Source organism: Triticum urartu, chromosome 4A (genome assembly GCF_056163025.1).
Source record: "Triticum urartu cultivar PI428250 chromosome 4A, HENAU_Tu73, whole genome shotgun sequence".
NCBI lineage: Eukaryota > Viridiplantae > Streptophyta > Magnoliopsida > Poales > Poaceae > Triticum > Triticum urartu.
The window spans coordinates 138,427,699-138,446,190 of record NC_141876.1 but is presented as its reverse complement, the minus strand read 5'-3'; the positions used below and the strand labels follow the sequence as shown (position 1 = coordinate 138,446,190).

Sequence of the window (18,492 nt, the reverse complement as noted above, 5' to 3'; positions counted from 1 at the left end):
CGAGGAATAAAAGATCATAATACCACCCAAATGGCGACGTGGGCTCGTAACCCACACAACCATGTTAGTAAAAAGTTTTTTAATGACTAGACTCAACTTCGGCCAAGGAGTTAGAAGGGGAATTCCTACAGGCAGTCGGCTCTGAAACCAACTTGTGACGCCCCCGATTCAATCGTACACTAATCATACACGCAAACATGTATGATCAAGATCAGGGACTCACGGGAAGATATCACAACACAACTCTACAAATAACATAAGTCATACAAGCATCATATTACAAGCCAGGGGCCTCGAGGGCTCGAATACAAGAGCTCGATCATAGACGAGTCAGCAGAAGCAACAATATCTGAGTACAGACATAAGTAAACAAGTTGTCATAAGATGGCTAGCACAAACTGGGATACAAATCGAAAGAGGCGCAGGCCTCCTGCCTGGGATCCTCCTAAACTACTCCTGGTCATCGTCAGCGGCCTGCACATAGTAGTAGGCACCTCCAGTGTAGTAAGAGTCGTCGTCGACGGTGGCGTCTGGCTCCTGAACTCCAACGTCTGGTCGCAACAACTGGGTATAGAAAGGGGGAAAAGGGGGAGCAAAGCAACCGTGAGTACTCATCCAAAGTACTCGCAAGCAAGGAGCTACACTACATATGCATTGGTATCAATGAAAGGGGTAGTATATGTGGACTGAACTGCACAATGTCGGAATAAGAGGGGGATAGCTAGTCCTATCGAAGACTACGCTTCTGGCCACCTCCATCTTGAAGCAGTAGAAGAGAGTAGATGGTAAGTTAACCAAGTATCATCGCATAGCATAATCCTACCGACGATCCTCCCCTCGTCGCCTGTGAGAGAGCGATCACCGGGTTGTATCTGGCACTTGAAAGGGTGTGTTTTATTAAGTATCCGGTTCTAGTTGTCATAAGGTCAAGGTACAACTCCGGGTCGTCCTTTTACCGAGGGACACGGCTATTCGAATAGATAAACTTCCCTGTAGGGGTGCATCACATTTCCCAACACGCTCGATCCCCTTTGGCCGGACAGACTTTCCTGGGTCATGCCCGGCCTCGAAAGATCAACACGTCGCAGTCCTACCTAGGCACAACATAGAGGTCATCACGCCGGTCTAAATCCTATGGCGCATGGGTCTAGGCCAATTGCCCATTGCACACCTGCATGTTGCGTACGCGGCCGGTGAGCAGACCTAGCAACCTCCATTACAAAGGAAGTTGCGTTACGCGGTTCAACCTGGCGCGCGCCGCTCAGTCGCTGACGTCATGAAGGCTTCAGCTGATACCACGACGTCGAGTGCCCATAACTGTTCCTGCGTAGTTGGTTGGTGCGTATAGGCCAGTGGTCAGACTCGGATCAAATACCAAGATCTCGTTAAGCGTGTTATCTTGAAGTAACCGCGAACGCCGACCAGGGCCAGGCCCACCTCTCTCCTGGGTGGTCTCAACCTGCCCTGTCGCTCCGCCACAAAGATCCACCCAGAGGGCCGTCGGGACAAAGGTCCTTTCAGCCCCCAATCTGTGAATCACTCACGGGTACTCTACGAGCCGACCTGTCTTTAGTCATCACATGTATCATGTATAAGTACATAGCTATATACCCGTGATCACCTCCCTAGTGATCACGGCCCGATAGTATAGCACGACAAACGGACAAGAATGTAGGGCCACTTATGATAAACTAGCATCCTATACTAAGCATTTAGGAATGCAGGTAAGGTACAACTGTAGCAACAATGACAAGCTATGCAACAGAATAGGATTAACGGAAAGCAGTAACATGCTACACTACTCTAATGCAAGCAGTAGAGAGAAGAATAGGCGATATCTGGTGAGCAAGGAAGGGCTTGCCTGGTTGCTCTGCAGACAAAAAGGGACCCTCGAAGGTGAAGTAGTCGATCACAGGTTCAACCGCGGTCTCGGGGTCTACCGGAAAGAAATAACGGAGGGGGAACACAATAAATAACATAACAATCAAAGTATCACAAAGCATAACATGGCAATACGCGGTGCTTGGGGTGACCTAACGCAGTACTAGGTGCTACCAGCGAAGGGGGAAACATCCGAAAAAGTATTCCCGGTGTTTCACGTTTTCGGACAGATAAATCAGAGGGGGAAAGTTGCGTGTTCACTATGCTAGGGGTGTTTGGCGGACGAACGGGCTGTGTAACCGGATTCGTCTCGTCGTTCTTAGCAACTTTCATGTACAAAGTTTTTTCATCCGAACTACGATTTATTTTATATTAATTTTAAAAGATTTAAATTAATTTGAGGATTTATTTAATTATTTTAAATCAACATTATCTAAAATAGTGGTTGTTGACATCATCATGATGTTAGTAGTCAACAGGGATTGACTGAGTCAAACTGACGTGTGGATCCCAGCTGTCATAGACTTTTAACAAATTAATAATTAGTTGGTTTAGTTAGCAGGCTAATTAAGTTTACTTAGTTATCTATAAACAGAATTAATTAAGTTAATTAATTAATATTTTATTTATTATTTTATTTATTGTTAAATTCCCTTTTTCGTTTTTACTGGGGCTGGGCCCCAGCAGTCAGTGGCCCAGAGGCCTAGCGGGTGTGCGGGCAACGGGCATAGCCCGAACGGGCGCGATGGTGCGGACGAGGCCACCGGGCGCGGCCGGGGCCATGCGCCGTGGCGGAGGAAGCTGTCGGGCGCCGGCGTGTGGCTCCGACGGGCGGCGACTGGAGGCAAGCAGAGGGGGCGGTAGGCGAGCACGAGGCCACTGAGCGGGGCAGTCGCCGGCGAGAGGCAATGGCACGGCGAGGCCAGCGCAAAGCGGGGCAGGGGCGGAGCCGGTGCGTGAGGGCAGTGGCGGCGCGTCAGTGAGCGGGGCGGTGGTGGAGCTCGGGACTGCGGCGGGCACGGGGCGGCGGGCGCCAACCGGGATGAGCGAGGCCGCGACTGGGGGAGGGGCGGCCACGCGCAGGCAGGCGGCTGGCGGCAGCGGGCGAGCGCTGGGCTGCGGGGGTGCGCACGCGTGGTCAGGAGGGCGCGGGGAGCAGCTGCTGGCGGCAGGGCAAAGCCGCGCCGGGGCAACGGCGAGCAGGGACGGGGCGAGTGCGGTAGCGCGGCGAAGGAGCAGCAGGGGGAAGCGGAGCGCGAGACGGGGAAGGGGAGGAGGGAAGGGCGGCGGCTCACGGGCATTGCAGGGGTTCAGAGGGTCGGCGAGGCGCGAGGTAGTGATGCGGGGAGGGGACGAGGAGGCCACGGCGAGGTCGGAGTCGGCAGGCCAGCTCCGATGAGGACGCGAGCGACGCAGGCTCCGTGCGGCGTCGGCGGGCGGCATAGGGCGACGGCGAGGTCTGGCGGCATCAGGTCGTCGAGCCCCGATCCAATTCTGGATCGGGAGGAGGGGATTAGCGACGTGGGGGGTGAGTGGGTGCGGTTTAGGGTTTGCGGGGGTGGACCAGGGGGTATTAGGGGTTAGGTGGCCCGGCTGGCTGTGCGGCCAGTTGGGCCGTGGCCCAGTTGGGTCGCGAGTTATATTTTTTTGTCTTTTCTTTTTATTTTTCAATTTCTTTTCTGTTTATTGGATCTTTCAAATTGTTTTAGTTAGTTTTTTTAAATCATATAGTTAGCATATAAATTAGTAATAGTAGTTATACCACTCCCTTAATTATTTTTGTAGTTATAAAAAGTGGTTTTCAATAATTTAATCATTAAGAGACGTTTAAATAATTGTTTCAGCTATTGTTTAAATCATTTTAGAGTACTCTAACATTTTATAAAAGTGTGATTTCTTCATCATAAATACCTATGCATTATTTGACACAACCTAAACATTTTAGTTTTAATGTTTGAAAAACTTTTACTGTTTGACTTGATTTTAAATTTAAATTTAAATCAGTTTTGAACTAACGCAAAATTAGAAATAGTAATCATGGTGACGTTACATCATTAACAGAAATTTACTATAGCTTAATTATCCAGACGTCACACTTCGGTTGCTGCTGCCGTGGCCTCTAGCGCCGCTACCGCTGCTCGCTGTTGCCTTTGCCGCCTTGCGTCGCCCGCTGCTGCCTGCCACGCACGCGCCGCTCGCTGCCAAGCGCCGCACCGCCCCGTCCTGCTCCCCGCGCCGCCTCTCCCCGCGCTGGCCGTGCCTTGCGCGTGCGCACGCGCCGGCGTGCCTACCTGTTATCTGCTGCTACTGCTTGCTACTCGTATGCTGTTGTCGATGTTAACTGATGCTTACTATAGCTGCTAGCTAGCTTTTCTAATATTACGTTGAGTAACCCCTTGGACTGTCCCTAAACAATGACTAAACAACTGCTAACAGGAGCAAAAATATTATAGGCAGGTAGTACACTTGATAAGGTTCAAAACATCTCATTGGACCAAATTCAAAAGATGTAAGGATTAAATCCTATGAAAATCACAAAATCCTATGTTCGTACATTTTAACAGTTTTTGAAATTAACTTCAAGTGGCACTTTTCAAATGCAGTTTTGATCAAGCAATTGAACTCTAACATGGATGTCAACGATACTATCATGTAGATCACAGAAAGATGATAAAAATTGGTGAAGGATACTAAGCCATAGGATGTACAGAACTACAGTTATAGCCTTCGGAAAACAGCTAAATGGTGTTAAAACTGAGCGATTCTCAGACTTGGCCAATTTTCAAGATAACTGTTTAAAGCTTTGAAAAATTATAGAAAATAAGCCGTATCTCGGATGGAAAATTTTTATACATGAAAGTTATTCAGAACGGCGTGACGAATCCGAATACGCGGTCCGTTTACCTGTCAGGTGCCTCTAACAATCTGAACATGGAACATTCCCCCTCCGGTCGTCTGTCTGACACACGTCCGGAATCGGGAAAACATTCCCGGTTGAATTCCCCCTTCACCTATATCGTGCAGTACTGTGTTAGGTCGACCCCACTTCTACTTTTCGTCATGTCATGCTTAGTGGTACCTATGTTTGCTCTGTATTTACTGTTTCTTTCCCCTCTTCTCTCCGATAGACCCCGAGATCGATGATGCCCCTGTGATCGACTACGTCACCGACGACACTTTTTCCTTTTCAGCAGAGCTTCCAGGCAAGCCCCCCCCCCCTTGATCACCAGATATCGTCTATTCTTCTCTCTACTGCTTGCTTTAGAGTAGTGTAGCATGTTACTGCTTTCCGTTAATCCTATTCTGATGTATAGCCTGTCCTTACTACTATTGTTGTTACCTTTACCTGCAATCCTAAATGCTTAGTATAGGATGCTAGTATTCCATTAGTGGCCCTACATTCTTGTCCATCTGCCATGCTATACTATCGGGACGTGGTCACTCGGGAGGTGATCATGGGTATATACTTATATACATAATACATGATATATGTGGTGACTAAAGTCGGGTCGGCTCGTAGAGTACCCGCAAGTGATTCACGGATTGGGACCAAAAGGACGTTTGTCCTGACGGCCCTCTGAACGAACCTTTATGGCGGAGCGACAGGGTAGGTTGAGACCACCTAGGAGAGAGGTGGGCCTGGCCTTAGTCAGCGTCCGCGGTTAATTCAATTAACACGCTTAACGAGATCTGGGTATTTGATCTGAGTCTGGCCACTGGCCTATACGCACTAACCAACTACGCGGGAACAATTATGGGCACTCGACGTCGTGGTATCAGCCGAAGCCTTCTTGACGTCAGCGACTGAGTGGTGCGCGTCGGATTGGACTCGGACGCCTGCTCTTGTATTAGGGAGGCTAGGTCTGTTTCCGTCCGCGTTCGCAACGGGCAGGTGTGCAATGGGCGATGGGCCCAGACCCCTGCGCCATAGGATTTATACTGGCGTGCTGACCTCTCTGTTGTGCCTAGATGGGGCTGCAACGTGTTGATCTTTCGAGGCAGGGCATGACCTAGGAAAGTGTGTCCGGCCAAAGGGGATCGAGCGTGTTGGAAAATGTGGTGCACCCCTGCAGGGAAATTGATCTATTCGAATAGTCGCGTCCCTCGGTAAAAGGACGATCCGGAGTTGTACCTTGACCTTATGACAACTAGAACCGGATACTTAATAAAACACACCCTTCCAAGTGCCAGATACAACCCAGTGATCGCTCTCTCATAGGGCGACGAGGGGAGGATCGCCGGGTAGGCTTATACTATGCGGTGATACTTGGTTAACTTACCATCTATTCTCTTCTTCTGCTTCAAAATGGAGGCTGTCAGAAGCGTAGTCTTCGATAGGACTAGATATCCCCCTCTTATTCTGGCATTCTGCAGTTTAGTTCACATATACTATTCATTTCATTGATACCAATGCATATGTAGTGTAGCTCCTTGCTTACGAGTACTTTGGATGAGTACTCACGGTTGCTTTGCTCCCCTTTTTCCCCCTTTTTATACCCGGTTGTTGCGACCAGATGTTTGAGCCCAGGAGCCAGACGCCACCGCCGACGACTATTACTACACTGGAGGTGCCTACTACTATGTGCAGGCCGCCGTCGACGACCAGGAATAGTTTAGGAGGATCCCAGGCAGGAGGCCCGCGCCTCTTTCGATATGTATCCCAGTTTGTGCTAGCCATTTTATGACAACTTGTTTAACTTATGTCTATACTTAGATATTGTTGCTTCCGCTGACTCATCTATAACCGAGCTCTTGTATTCGAGCCCTCGAGACTCCTGCTTGTAATATGATGTTTGTATGACTTATTTTATTTGTAGAGTTGTGTTGTGATATCTTTCCGCGAGTCCCTGATCTTGATCATATACGTTTGCATGTATGATTAGTGTACGGTTAAATCGGGAGCGTCACACCAGCATCAACCAGCAATGACCTTAGCGCCTGCTCATTGACCGCCTCTTCCATTAGGGCGTCTGCAACACTAACCTCTGATGAGCTCGTCCGTCTGTCATCCTGCCAGCAGGCTGCAATAGTGGCGATCTTCTTTTTCTGCTCGGACAAGAGGCTGTCCGAGAAGGCTTTAGAGCTCGAGGAGGCCATGGCAGTCGTGGTGCTGAGAGGAGATTGGGAGCGAATGGCTGGGTAGGTAGCGAGGTGGTTAATGTGGGCGGCAGACGAACGCGCCGTTGTTTGAATGGAGCAGTCGGCCGGCGCACCGCTTTAATGCCGAAGCAACGTGAGAGGTCACATCCGCTCTGGGCTAGCATGAATGTGGCACTGATCGCTTTGGGCGGGAAAAAGCAGGTAAATGGAGAGGTTTTGGATGGGCCGGGGTTGTCAGACCCTTGCGTGGCAGCAGTCTGAACATCCGTAAAGTCCCCCCTTACTTAAAAGTGACGTCCGTCGAGTGAACTGATACATGACCGCGTTAGATGGTAAAATTGTCCGGACCGTGCAATTCAAACTATTGCGAGAGGGTCTGCAGTCCTCAATTCACATTTTCGCCCTGACTGTTTGACAACAGACGACACGTAGGATCATCGGTACATGATCTAACCAACAACGCAGATCACAGATCACATGACACGGTTACAAATAGAACAACTAATCAAGAAGGTTATTATGCTATCCTAAAGAAAAGGTATGCAATATACGAAATATTCAAGAAAAGAAAAAAAAATCGAAACATCAGTAGCAGCAATGTCCGTTTCCGGGCTCTCAAGCAAAACGGAGCAACGCGACGGCGAGTTTTGCGAGCTTGAACGCGTCGTCGTCCTCCGCCGTCAGCGGCGAAGCCGCTCTCCTCTTCTCGAACCCGCCCTCGCACTCCTTCGCCGCGGCCGCGGCTTTCTCCAGGATCGCTGTCGCCTCGCCGAACCTCCCGCCCTTGACCGCGGCGGTGCACGCAGGCCCGTCGTCCACTATGCCGCCGTACAGCGACTGGCACGACCGGAGGCACCGCGCCAGGGCGGCGTCATCCGCCTTGACCTCCACGCCGCCGCACCCGAGCAGGCGGTCGATCTTGGCCTCCGTGCTGGTGGCGTTGGTCGCGAGGAGGTCCACGGCGACGGCCGCGAGGTCTTGGTAGCCGCCGGAGCCGCCCGCGGAGCCGAGGGCCTCCAAGCAGAACGTGACGTCGAAGTAGGTGCTCCCGCCGCCGACGGTCTTGCATGCGGCAAGTATCATCTGGTCGCTGGCCGACCGCGCAGGCGCAAGGAGGACGGAGAAGAGCAGCAAGATCACGCCCATCACGCTACTAGAGGAGCAGGAGAAGGAAGCCATTGCCTGAGAGGGATTCCGTCTTGTGTATGTGTCGAAGATGGCAGATGAAGATGTGAGGTGTTGGAAGATTGATTGCATATATTATTATTTTCGATTTGATTCTGTATTTGACCACCACGCTCACCACGCGAGTATCATGGAGTGTTCTTCACGCTCATACTGAAACCATGTGTACTTTTGGATTTACATTACGATCGGCCTTAAAACTGCCCCGGTATTTCAGAGAAATGGCACTTCAGACCGTCGGGAAAAGCCAAAGAGATCACTTGCCCAACACGTGGCTAGCAGCCTAGCACCACAGAAGAGGAACTGCCAAACTACTACGCGTCGGTGAGTCACGCTATCTTGCCATAGTGGCCCTTTCCTTTCAGGCTTCTTTTAGACCAACATAACTAACCAGTGAGTCATCGCAGCAAGCAATGGACCTGTAGTCAGCTATAGCTAGCCTTTCCAAGTTTCATCATCGGTGTGTGTAGTGTATCCATCTCATCGCGTTGCATGTGACGACGCACATTGTTGCTCCTCACTCTACCACCCACAAATGGCTATATTCGTTTTCCTTTCTTGTGATTTGAGGAGATATTCCGGCCTGCAAATCGAGTATGAGACAGAATACTATGCATGTAAGTGTATACACAAAGAAATGCTCCGAGAGGTGGTAATAATGAGACTCGAAAAATAGGTAATGATAATCGAGGCAAGATGCCAACCAAAGAGGTGCAATTGTGAGCAGGCCGCAACATTTCTTGTCCGTCTATTTCTTACCAAAAGGGAATGAAAGTAAGACACAAGCAACGTGGCGTGGGGCTTTTCCTACAAACCAGGCCATAGAGAGAGAGACTGTGGTCCAGAAGCAACCATGTGGATGGATGTAATCCTTGATGGTGTCTCCTACTATATGAAGTTTATAGGCATGGGACACATGGCAGCCCATTAACTTTTGCAAAAAAAAAAATTGCTCTCACCAATGTGTTTGCTTAATAAAGGTGAGTAGACCTCTACGAGCTCCTTTGATTATTTCTTCTTTTGAGACCGCGAGAATAAGTATGTTGTGCCTACACACATCTCCCTGATATCTTGTTTTTAAGGGCATTTTTGTATGCTGGAATTGAATTGGGTCAATTGAATTAGGTAACCGATTCGTGGTAGGGTCTCCATCTTTTTTGTTTTGATGGTTTTGAAATCTGAAAACAAATTCAGTTTCAATATTTCTAGGATGCTATTCGTAAATGTTGTCTTCTCCTTTGAGGCCGCCAGTCTTCACTCGACCTAATCACCCTTACCTTCACCAACGACGTGGCCAGCTCACTCAAGAAGGTTATTTATTGTCATTGATTTGTTGCCCACAGCAATCGTCGATGTTGTGTCCGTCCAAGATTTTAGAAAATGTTAACAAAGACTAGTTGGGTGGGGATGAATTCCATCCACCACATGCCTTTTCAGTTTTTTCTTTTGCCAATTACAAAATTCACGCTAAACTAGGGGAAAACTGGAAATTCAACTACAAAATTCGTTAACCGGAGTCAAATTCATATCAAAACTAAAAAGCACAATTGACCATCCCCAAGCGTAGCAGCCATGGGGAATTGCATGAACAGGTGATCGACCATGTTCGATTTTATTATTGACTGAAAAAATAAATATTTTTGACATAAAAAATATTTTGTAAAACCAAGACTGAATTCCACCTCCGAACACCGACAAGTCAACCACAACGGGACATGTCCAATCTAGCCCGGGAAGCAACGACCGAGGGTTTGCTCGTTGCCCATCGGCCATCGCCACTCGCTCGGCGGCCGGATCAACATCCAACGGCTGATACGGGCAAAGTTACTGACTGCAAGCTCCACGTGGCACGCGGTCCCACTCTCTTGGACCCACCAAACCCACCCACCTCTCTTCTCTTCCTCGTTCGTAGTCATGGGCTCGCAGCAGCTACTTAAAGCAGCGGCACCTCCTCTTCCTCCCCGAGCACCCCACCAACACCATCGCGGCATCACAGTTCACGCGCGCTTGGCATCCTGCCTCTCCGCCCTCGAGTGCTGGCCGGAGGTGAGCAGTTCCATGATCCGATCTTGTTCGTTACGGCGACCCCCCTCTCTGTCTGCGTCATTTTCTCCCTGCTCCGGTCAGTACTACTGTTCATACGCATCATGTCTGAGAGGTTGAGGTGTTCGATGGAATGCCTAAGGGAGGAGGCTCACTTGGTTTCCCTCGTGTGTTATGTTTTCTTCCCGCTATATTCTTCCCAAACGAGTTCACCTTTGCCACTTGGTTTTTCTTTTCTTTCCTTCACCGGCGCTCCCAATTATTCGGTTCTCTTGTGGAAACAGTTCTACTGTTTGTCGCCATTTTACATGCTCGATCGATCCGCGAACTGAGCTGATGCTGTTTATCTGCAGGCTGGAGCAAGTGGAGGATGGGCACCAAGGGTGCGGCAACTTTGCTTGCCATCCTCTGCTCCTTGCTTCTTCTCTCGTTGAGCTGCGGGTGCCTGGCGCCAGAGTCGGAGGGGGATCAGACGGCACTGCTGGAGGTCGATACATCATGGAAGGCCGCCAGAAAGATCCCTCAAACCCTCTTTGGCTTGTTCTTTGAGGTGCATGCCATCTTTTGGTTAACAGTTAATAGTTATTGCCTTTAAATTCCAACACGAAACTCTCCTGGTTATTCTTGTTTTTTCACAATATTCCTTCACTGAATATTCATTCTAGGAAATCAACCACGCTGGAGCTGGTGGATTGTGGGCGGAGCTTGTCAGTAACAGAGGTACTGCTGTTACGTACTAACTATCAGCTCTTATATGTACACTACCTCTTGGGAACATGTTATCAGAAAGTTCTGGACTACGTTACAGACAAATGCGCTTGATACACAGCTCCAAAAGCCGTGCAGTGACTTACATGGCAGTGACACACAATTACACATACACCTAGTTGCATTTTTTGGAACTCTGAAATTTTGCACTGACCTATGTCCAAATTCCCCTGTTAACAAGGATTCATATAGGCTGAATGGTCAGTTATGTATAAAAGAGTACAGTACCCTTTTTTGCGCAACTGGATCGTACGAAATTTTGTACAAAGAACAATAACAGGACAGATTTCTGTTACTTCTATATTTATTCCCGTTCCATATTGACAGTTGGCACTTGGCAGTCCTTCCTGCTTCTTGTTTCTCTTCCCTAGGAAGTTCTGCAATCACTGCAGAACAAAACAAATCATGTCGATAAAATTGTTGGTATTTACCAATAACAATACAAAAAAAATTGTTGGCCTTTCACTTTTATAACATGTCGATAAAATTTCACGTTTAGCCATGTACTGACTGTTACAGAATTGTGCATTAGGTTTTGAAGCTGGAGGGCCTTACACTCCTTCAAATATAGATCCATGGTCCATCATTGGTGACGAATCCTCCATATACGTGAAGACTGAAAGAGCATCTTGTTTCAGTAGAAATATCGTTGCTCTAAGGATGGAAATTCTTTGTGCCAAGTGTCCAGCTGGCGGTGTTGGTATTTACAACCCGGGATTCTGGGGCATGGTACGTTTTATTCATCAATATACTAAGTGGACAGGAACATCAGCATTAAAATATAAATATAAAAAAATGATGGTCAACAGTTTACAGGCTACAGTATTGCTAGCTGAAAAATGGTAGCAAATGTTTTTCTTCCCAAAAGTGAAAACTGAAACATAATTTGATCTGTTCTAATCCACATCCATATTTTCCTTGGGTAATTTTAGCTCTCCATTTAATGCTGTGCCTTCGCTTCCTTGGAATGCATCCTTTTTCTCAGAAGCATTTTCACTTTTTCCCTCTGGTTTTGTGCTGCACCTGACCATTTCCACTTCCAGAACATCGAAGAGGGGAAGAGCTATAATCTGGTAATGTATATCAGATCACTAGAATCCGTGGAGTTGACTGCTTCACTCACATGTTCAGATGGACTGCAAAATATAGCAGCAGCTGTCATAGTGTATATATCTTCCCTAGCACTGAGATAAGATGATTTTCAATTTGTTAATTTTTTCACTAAGACTGAAAGGATTACATACGGTGTGTTTACAGAGATACAAATGTGTCAGATTGGAGAAAGATAGAGATGCAATTATTAGCTAAAGGAACGTGCAGAACTTCAAGACTTGAGTTAACAACTTCCAAAAGGGGAGTCATATGGATCGATCAAGTGTCGCTCATACCTTCAGATACATACAAGGTGAATTGCATTTTTATCCTGTCTTCCTATTGGGTACTGACACTTCCCACCGCATGATGTGATCTGGAATAATAATAATAATAGTTTGCATTTATATTTTAGAAACTTAAATAATGATAATAATAATAATAATAATAAATCATAATGATAATTTAATCCATCTTATCTAATGCTTCTAAGTACGAGTTTACAAGAGACCTTAATCGTTATTTTGTTGTACATATACAGGGCCATGGCTTTCGCAAGGAACTCATACACATGCTTGTGGATTTAAAACCACAGTTCCTACGATTTCCTGGTATTTCATATGCTTTTGAAATTAAGATCAACTAATAAATGCTGCACGTTTATGTTCTAAACTTCTAACATGTTTATGAACTGTTTATATCCAATGGTTCTCGCAAACTTTTGGTGGGTATTCCTTTGTATTTTTTAGATCATATTCAGCCATTAGGATTTGGTAGGAACTAATTAAGCAGCCAATCTCAAACAGGAATATGCCTAGACTGACAATCATAAACTTTATTACGTCTGCCAAGGGAACTACTAATGACTGAAGCAAAAAAATGTAGAAGTACATTGTAGTCTCCTTTGTACTGCATAGCCTCCTTTTGTCCTGTAGAATGCATTTTTATGGTTGAGAAATCGAGTGAAAACTGGCAAGGTTTGATGTGCAAGATAGGGTAGGACTCTCTACTGTACCATGTACTGTGCTTATATATGCCCCATTAGGCCATATCAATAGCTGACCTTATTACATAAGAGTGTTGAACATATCTGATCAAATTGATCCTTAATGTTCTCTTATGTATCAAGTTGGCTAACCCAAAAAATAGATCTTGCAGCTGGTGTACCCAGCAGACAATTTTTATCTTGTGGTATTTTTTAATGTATAATGGAAGCTTTTATTACCCCTGGCCTCTGCACCATAAGATGCATAGACACAAATTTATCTTGTGGTATAGTCCAAGATATGGATAACACAAAATTCTAAAACTACTTTACAAGAACAAACTAGAATTGAGCACAAAGTTCTTATTATTTTAGTGTCCTATGCAACCCTTTTTACATAATTGTTCTGTTTAGGTTGATTTGAGATGATATGCTTAACATATAAGTACATCATTGCCTTTTTTAAACTGTACAACTTATTAATCGTCCTAGTCCAGATTAGAGTGATGATGCTAATTTACTTGATACTGTATGCTTAACACCTAAATTTGAAGAATGAGTAGAAGTTTCAAATTTGACGACAAGTTAATCCAGATTGCAAGTTAAACTGAAAATGACTATCTTACCCCTGATGTCATATGTTGCCTTATTTCTCTGTATTTTTCATATGGATGCCATATTTCTCTGTATTTTTTTCATATGGATGCCATAGTGGGTACTTTATTCTAGAAACAAATGAAATTTTGTAACTAGAATTTTAACAATTCTTCAATCATAGATATATTGATATTTCACACCATTTTTGATAGGTGGTACCTTTGTTGAAGGCATTTTGTTAAGAAATGCTTTCAGATGGAGGGAAACTATCGGTCCATGGGAAGAGAGGCCTGGGCACTATGGAGACGTTTGGAATTACTGGACAGATGATGGTCTTGGGTATTATGAGCTTCTCCAGGTATGCTGATTAATCTCATATGAATTTTCTAGGTGTAGCCATATCTAAACTCATACATTTGAGTGTGAGATGTCTATTAAAGCTTGCGGAAGACCTGGGCGCCGAGCCAATCTGGGTTTTTAATGCTGGTAAATAGTACTCTCGCTATTTTTTCATTAATCCTACTTTAACATATCTTGAATAATCACTTGCATACCAATTAATTTCTTGAACTTTTTTCTCTTGAATTTTAGGGATCAGCCGGAATGATCAAGTTGATACCACTGCCATCGCACCTTTTGTAAAGGTATTTTTTTATGGAGTAGATCTTTCACTTGTGGATCACTCTTAGTGCAGTACAGTTTAATGTTCCCTTTTTTTTCTGGGTGCGTATACAAAAAGAACACATGGCGCCTCTTTTCAGAGCATGTTTATGAGCATATTAGATCCAGGTAAGTTAGGTGGTCTTGTCAAAATAACAGCTGCATGCTAGTTTACTGGTATGGTATCTGAATGACAACAACATATAGACATATAGTGTGTATACTCGAGTGAACATTGGTCAAAAGGAAGATAGTTAGCATAATGAGAAAGCCAAACTGGCACAATGGAACATAGTGTGTCCCCTATGTCACTGTCAATGTTCTTCAAAAAAAGTTAGCCCATCTGTTTTTTCCTTCATAGCAGATGCTATCGATCTAACAAGAGCTCTTTTGAAATTGTACTGGTATATTTATGTATTTGTGAAAAGGCATCTATATCTTTAGAAAGGTCAGAGTGGCCTCTTATCCTCTACAAGGTAATGGTTCATCGTAGCCATTATATCAACATAAATGGACGATCCAGAACAATTTGGGAGCATCTTAAATTTTTTCATCTAACATATATTTAGGCCTATGCATTTATCATGATTTTAAGTTATTTATTTTCTTGACTTGCTATAGGATGTATTGGACAGCCTTGAGTTCGCTAGGGGAAGTGCAAAATCGACATGGGGATCTGTTAGAGCTGCAATGGGGCATCCTGAACGATTTCCGCTGAAGTATGTCGCGGTTGGGAATGAAGATTGTGACAACACCAAACCATTTTACCAGGGTAATTTTTTATTAGTAATTAACATGCATAAACTGTAAAGGTAACGTTTCCTATTGAATATGTTAGTAGTCTGAAGTGATGTGATGGCCATTGGCCAAGTCTAATCGACAGTTCCTCGACATGACTTTTTTTGTCGAGCATATCTAAAACCAGATTTTACTTCTTCATTCCCCCTTTTTAGCCATCATTGAATTGTGGAGTTGATTATGATCATAGCAATGCCATGAAAAAAAGGAAGAAAAATTGAGCCGCCCACTTTACCAGTTTATGGTCCACTAGACTACTAACATTGGATTTGCACATAAATTAAGCTATTCCATCATAGCCTACAAAATTACAGTGGCCTTCACTTGTTTTGCTGGAATACTAAAGAGTGAAGAGCTAGCTCAGAATTTCCCATGTTGCATGTGATGCCCTTAAATTCTATTTAACAGGACATTACCTCAAGTTCTACAATGCCATACGAGGGGCCTATCCAGATATTCAAATTATTTCAAACTGCGATGGCTCATCTGAGCCACTTGACCATCCTGCGGATTTATATGATTTCCATGTGAGTTTATTGCTTGCAAATTAGTTTGTCATTTCTCCCTGCTTAACTTTCATCAGATATTTTAGTAGTTATTTTACCAGTGTTTTCTTAAAATACCCTGCCTTCGTTTCTGTAGATATATAACAGTGCTAATGATCTTTTTCTCAAGAAAGATACATTTAGCAGGACATCACGTACCGGGCCTAAGGTATGGCTTAGTTTCTAAAGGCCTATGGAGTGGTTTATGTGGGCAATAGATGTTTCATGGACCTAGTTTCTGACTTTCTAGGGTGTTCTGAGGTCACTATTTCTTCCGCTTATTGTGCAACTGAAGTTGACATCTACCTTTACTGATTTATATACCAAAAAATCTATTGAAATCGTCGTATTAGATCTTTGCAATTCCCATGCAGATTTCTTGGAAGGAGGATCTTAACTGATTCATAGTGACAAGCATCACACTGTTATCGTGTTCTAGAATTGTGTATTCTGTAGACTGAAGGTATCTTATAACTATCCTAAGATCTTATTTCAGGTATTCGTTAGTGAGTATGCTGTTCATGTTGATGGGGATACCAGCAAGGGAAGCCTTCAAGCTTCATTGGCAGAGGCTGCATTCCTCATTGGATTAGAAGTGAATAGGTAATGTCTTGCCTTCCTTCTTTTCTTGAGGTTTAAGGAAACACCACTAATGCAAAGGGTTGCCTTTCTATCATAAGTTATCTTTCTATATATAAGTTTTCCTGGGTGTAAATCGGTCTTTGGTACTTGTGCATATGGTAAGAAACTATGAGATAAGTACATATGTTGAACAGTGAATAATATTCTAAATATTTATTTAACAGTAATGCCTTACTGTGAGTTAATGAGATGGTTTTGCGTCATTCTCCTATGCAGTGATATCGTCCACATGGCGAGCTATGCTCCACTCTTCGTAAATGACAACGACCGCAAGTTAGCACTGACAGCATTCTGTGTGTTTTTTCGTACTAGCATTCTTATTTATGACGGTTTCAGTGATTATGTCTGAATATAATGAACAGATGGAACCCAGATGCGATAGTCTTCAACTCCTGGCAACAGTATGGAACTCCTAGTTACTGGATGCAGACATTTTTCGGTGAATCAAGTGGTGCTGTGATCCATCCAGTGAGACTCAATTCCAGCTACTCTGGTTCATTGGCAGCATCTGCAATTACCTGGCAAGACAATGAGGATATCTTCCTGAGGATAAAGGTAAAGCCAGTTGTCCTAGTTTCCTCCCAGCCTGCATGTCATTGCTTTGCTTCATTAGATAAAGGGTAGTAAGCTTGCCTTGATGTTTGAAATGGCCCAATCCACGTATGACAATACAGGATTGCTTCAACATTTATGTACTTGCATAAAAAAGTCACAGACATGGTTTCTACTGCTGGAGTAACATGTTTAGGTTTTAGAAATTAGAGCTCTGTACCAATCTTCATGTGATTTTCTGCAGATTGTGAACTTTGGGCCGAACGCTGTGAACCTCACATTATCTGCAACCGGACTGGAAGCTGGTGTTAATGCGTCAAGATCAGCTGTCACCGTTCTCACATCCAACGATTCATTGGATGAGAACTCGTTTGATGACCCACTTAAGGTAAGATGGCGCCTTTGCTTTGCTTACGGTCTTTTTGTTTCATATGGTATATGCACTAGAATTTTTTGTAAAACATGTATCTTGCAACTGATGCAGGTTAAGCCGGTAAAAAGTGGTCTACCCAGCGCTGCAGAGGAGATGCAGGCCATGCTGGTTCCTCACTCTTTCACTTCATTTGATCTGGCTCTGGATGAGTACGGCGAGCTCGCAGCTGACATGTGAAGAAGCAATGGTGAGAGGTTTAGGCGAGGTGGAAAACAAGATGATTTACACGAGGCATTGATTGATCAGCAGGTCTGGTGCATGGATTCCAGAAAGCAAGCGAAATGTGAAGTTGTCTTCCCTGGTTCATTGGAAGTATATAGATAAATAAATATAGGTTTGTTTTTCTGGTATTTGGCTATTAGGCCTCATGTGATCGGTCCTGGTATCCATGACACTACTTGTTGACCTGCCGCAAGCATATATCAAAATGAATGAAAAGGTTGCCACGATGATATCTTTGTCAATTTGCTTTCGCTTGTTGACCTGCTGCAGAGCATATCAAAAATAATTGTCATTGGCTTGAACTATGTTGGAAGCACAATTTAGTTCACTGATGTTCCATGTGAGTTTATTGCTTGCAAATTACTGTTACCTTGCTTCGATTTTGCTCCGTTTGCGAGCTGTAAGACCTTTTGAGGATACTTTCTGGATTTCTAATAAAAGGGCCGCATGCATCATCATGATGCAGAGGCCGGGGGTTTTACCTCCATTTCCAAAAAAAAAGTTCACTGATGTTGGACGAAACTTGTGTGAAGCCATAGCCTGGAAAATAATCAGGAATGGTGTCTGTCTTGTTGACGAAACAAGGTACTGTAGTAAAGAGTGTAGGCAGAGATGTAGAGGAAGCTGTAAAATGATGCTCATAAGCCTGCCCATCCAAACAGTGGCTAGCAAGCAAGCCGAAAATGGTAGCCCTCAATGATGTGTGGTAATAACCTTTGGAGTGGAGTAGAAATTATGAGGAAAACCTATGGAGTAGAAATTGAGGTTCAGATGGCTCACATCGCTGGACGTGGAAGGAGGAAGGATGGACGCCGGTTGAGGTTGATGCCCTCAGCCAGCACGGCGTGTGGAGCAGGGTGCGTCAGGTTGGATTCGCGACAGGGATTAGCAGACAGAGCACGGATGGATGGCCACGACAGGCGGAGGCCGCCGTTACGGTGCGGATGTCCCCATCCTGCTAATCCAGCGGCACCGGTGCAATTTGTGCT

General features: G+C 45.1%; 2 protein-coding genes and 1 long non-coding RNA gene across 4 annotated transcripts; 1 reads left to right on the top strand and 2 right to left on the bottom strand.

Annotated features, from left to right (window-relative positions):
- Positions 1 to 252: 252 nt before the first annotated feature.
- Positions 253 to 3,409, bottom strand: LOC147975141 (uncharacterized). Its single transcript, XR_015602013.1, has 2 exons — positions 3,177 to 3,409; positions 253 to 564 (listed from the first exon to the last, which is right to left on the bottom strand). It is a non-coding gene; the product is annotated as an uncharacterized LOC147975141 (long non-coding RNA).
- Positions 3,410 to 7,358: 3,949 nt separating this feature from the next.
- LOC125553666 (uncharacterized) lies at positions 7,359 to 8,420 on the bottom strand. Its single transcript, XM_048717417.2, has one exon. It carries the CDS (start codon positions 8,236 to 8,238, stop codon positions 7,597 to 7,599), a length of 642 nt encoding a protein of 213 aa, XP_048573374.1. The 5' UTR covers positions 8,239 to 8,420; the 3' UTR covers positions 7,359 to 7,596.
- Positions 8,421 to 10,077: 1,657 nt separating this feature from the next.
- Positions 10,078 to 17,733, top strand: LOC125551019 (alpha-L-arabinofuranosidase 1). 2 transcript variants are annotated; one of them, XM_048714167.2, is made up of 18 exons: positions 10,078 to 10,212; positions 10,563 to 10,759; positions 10,875 to 10,929; positions 11,510 to 11,706; positions 12,021 to 12,142; positions 12,235 to 12,382; positions 12,611 to 12,680; positions 13,864 to 14,009; positions 14,092 to 14,137; positions 14,243 to 14,295; positions 14,933 to 15,083; positions 15,518 to 15,636; positions 15,752 to 15,823; positions 16,151 to 16,257; positions 16,513 to 16,569; positions 16,659 to 16,851; positions 17,093 to 17,236; positions 17,333 to 17,733. In XM_048714167.2, exons 2-18 carry the CDS (start codon positions 10,580 to 10,582, stop codon positions 17,456 to 17,458), a joined length of 1,986 nt encoding a protein of 661 aa, XP_048570124.1. In that variant the 5' UTR covers positions 10,078 to 10,212; positions 10,563 to 10,579; the 3' UTR covers positions 17,459 to 17,733. The 2 variants fall into 2 exon arrangements, with proteins under 2 accessions (XP_048570124.1, XP_087374140.1); XM_087518014.1 differs by having other exon boundaries at positions 10,210 to 10,288.
- Positions 17,734 to 18,492: the final 759 nt, after the last annotated feature.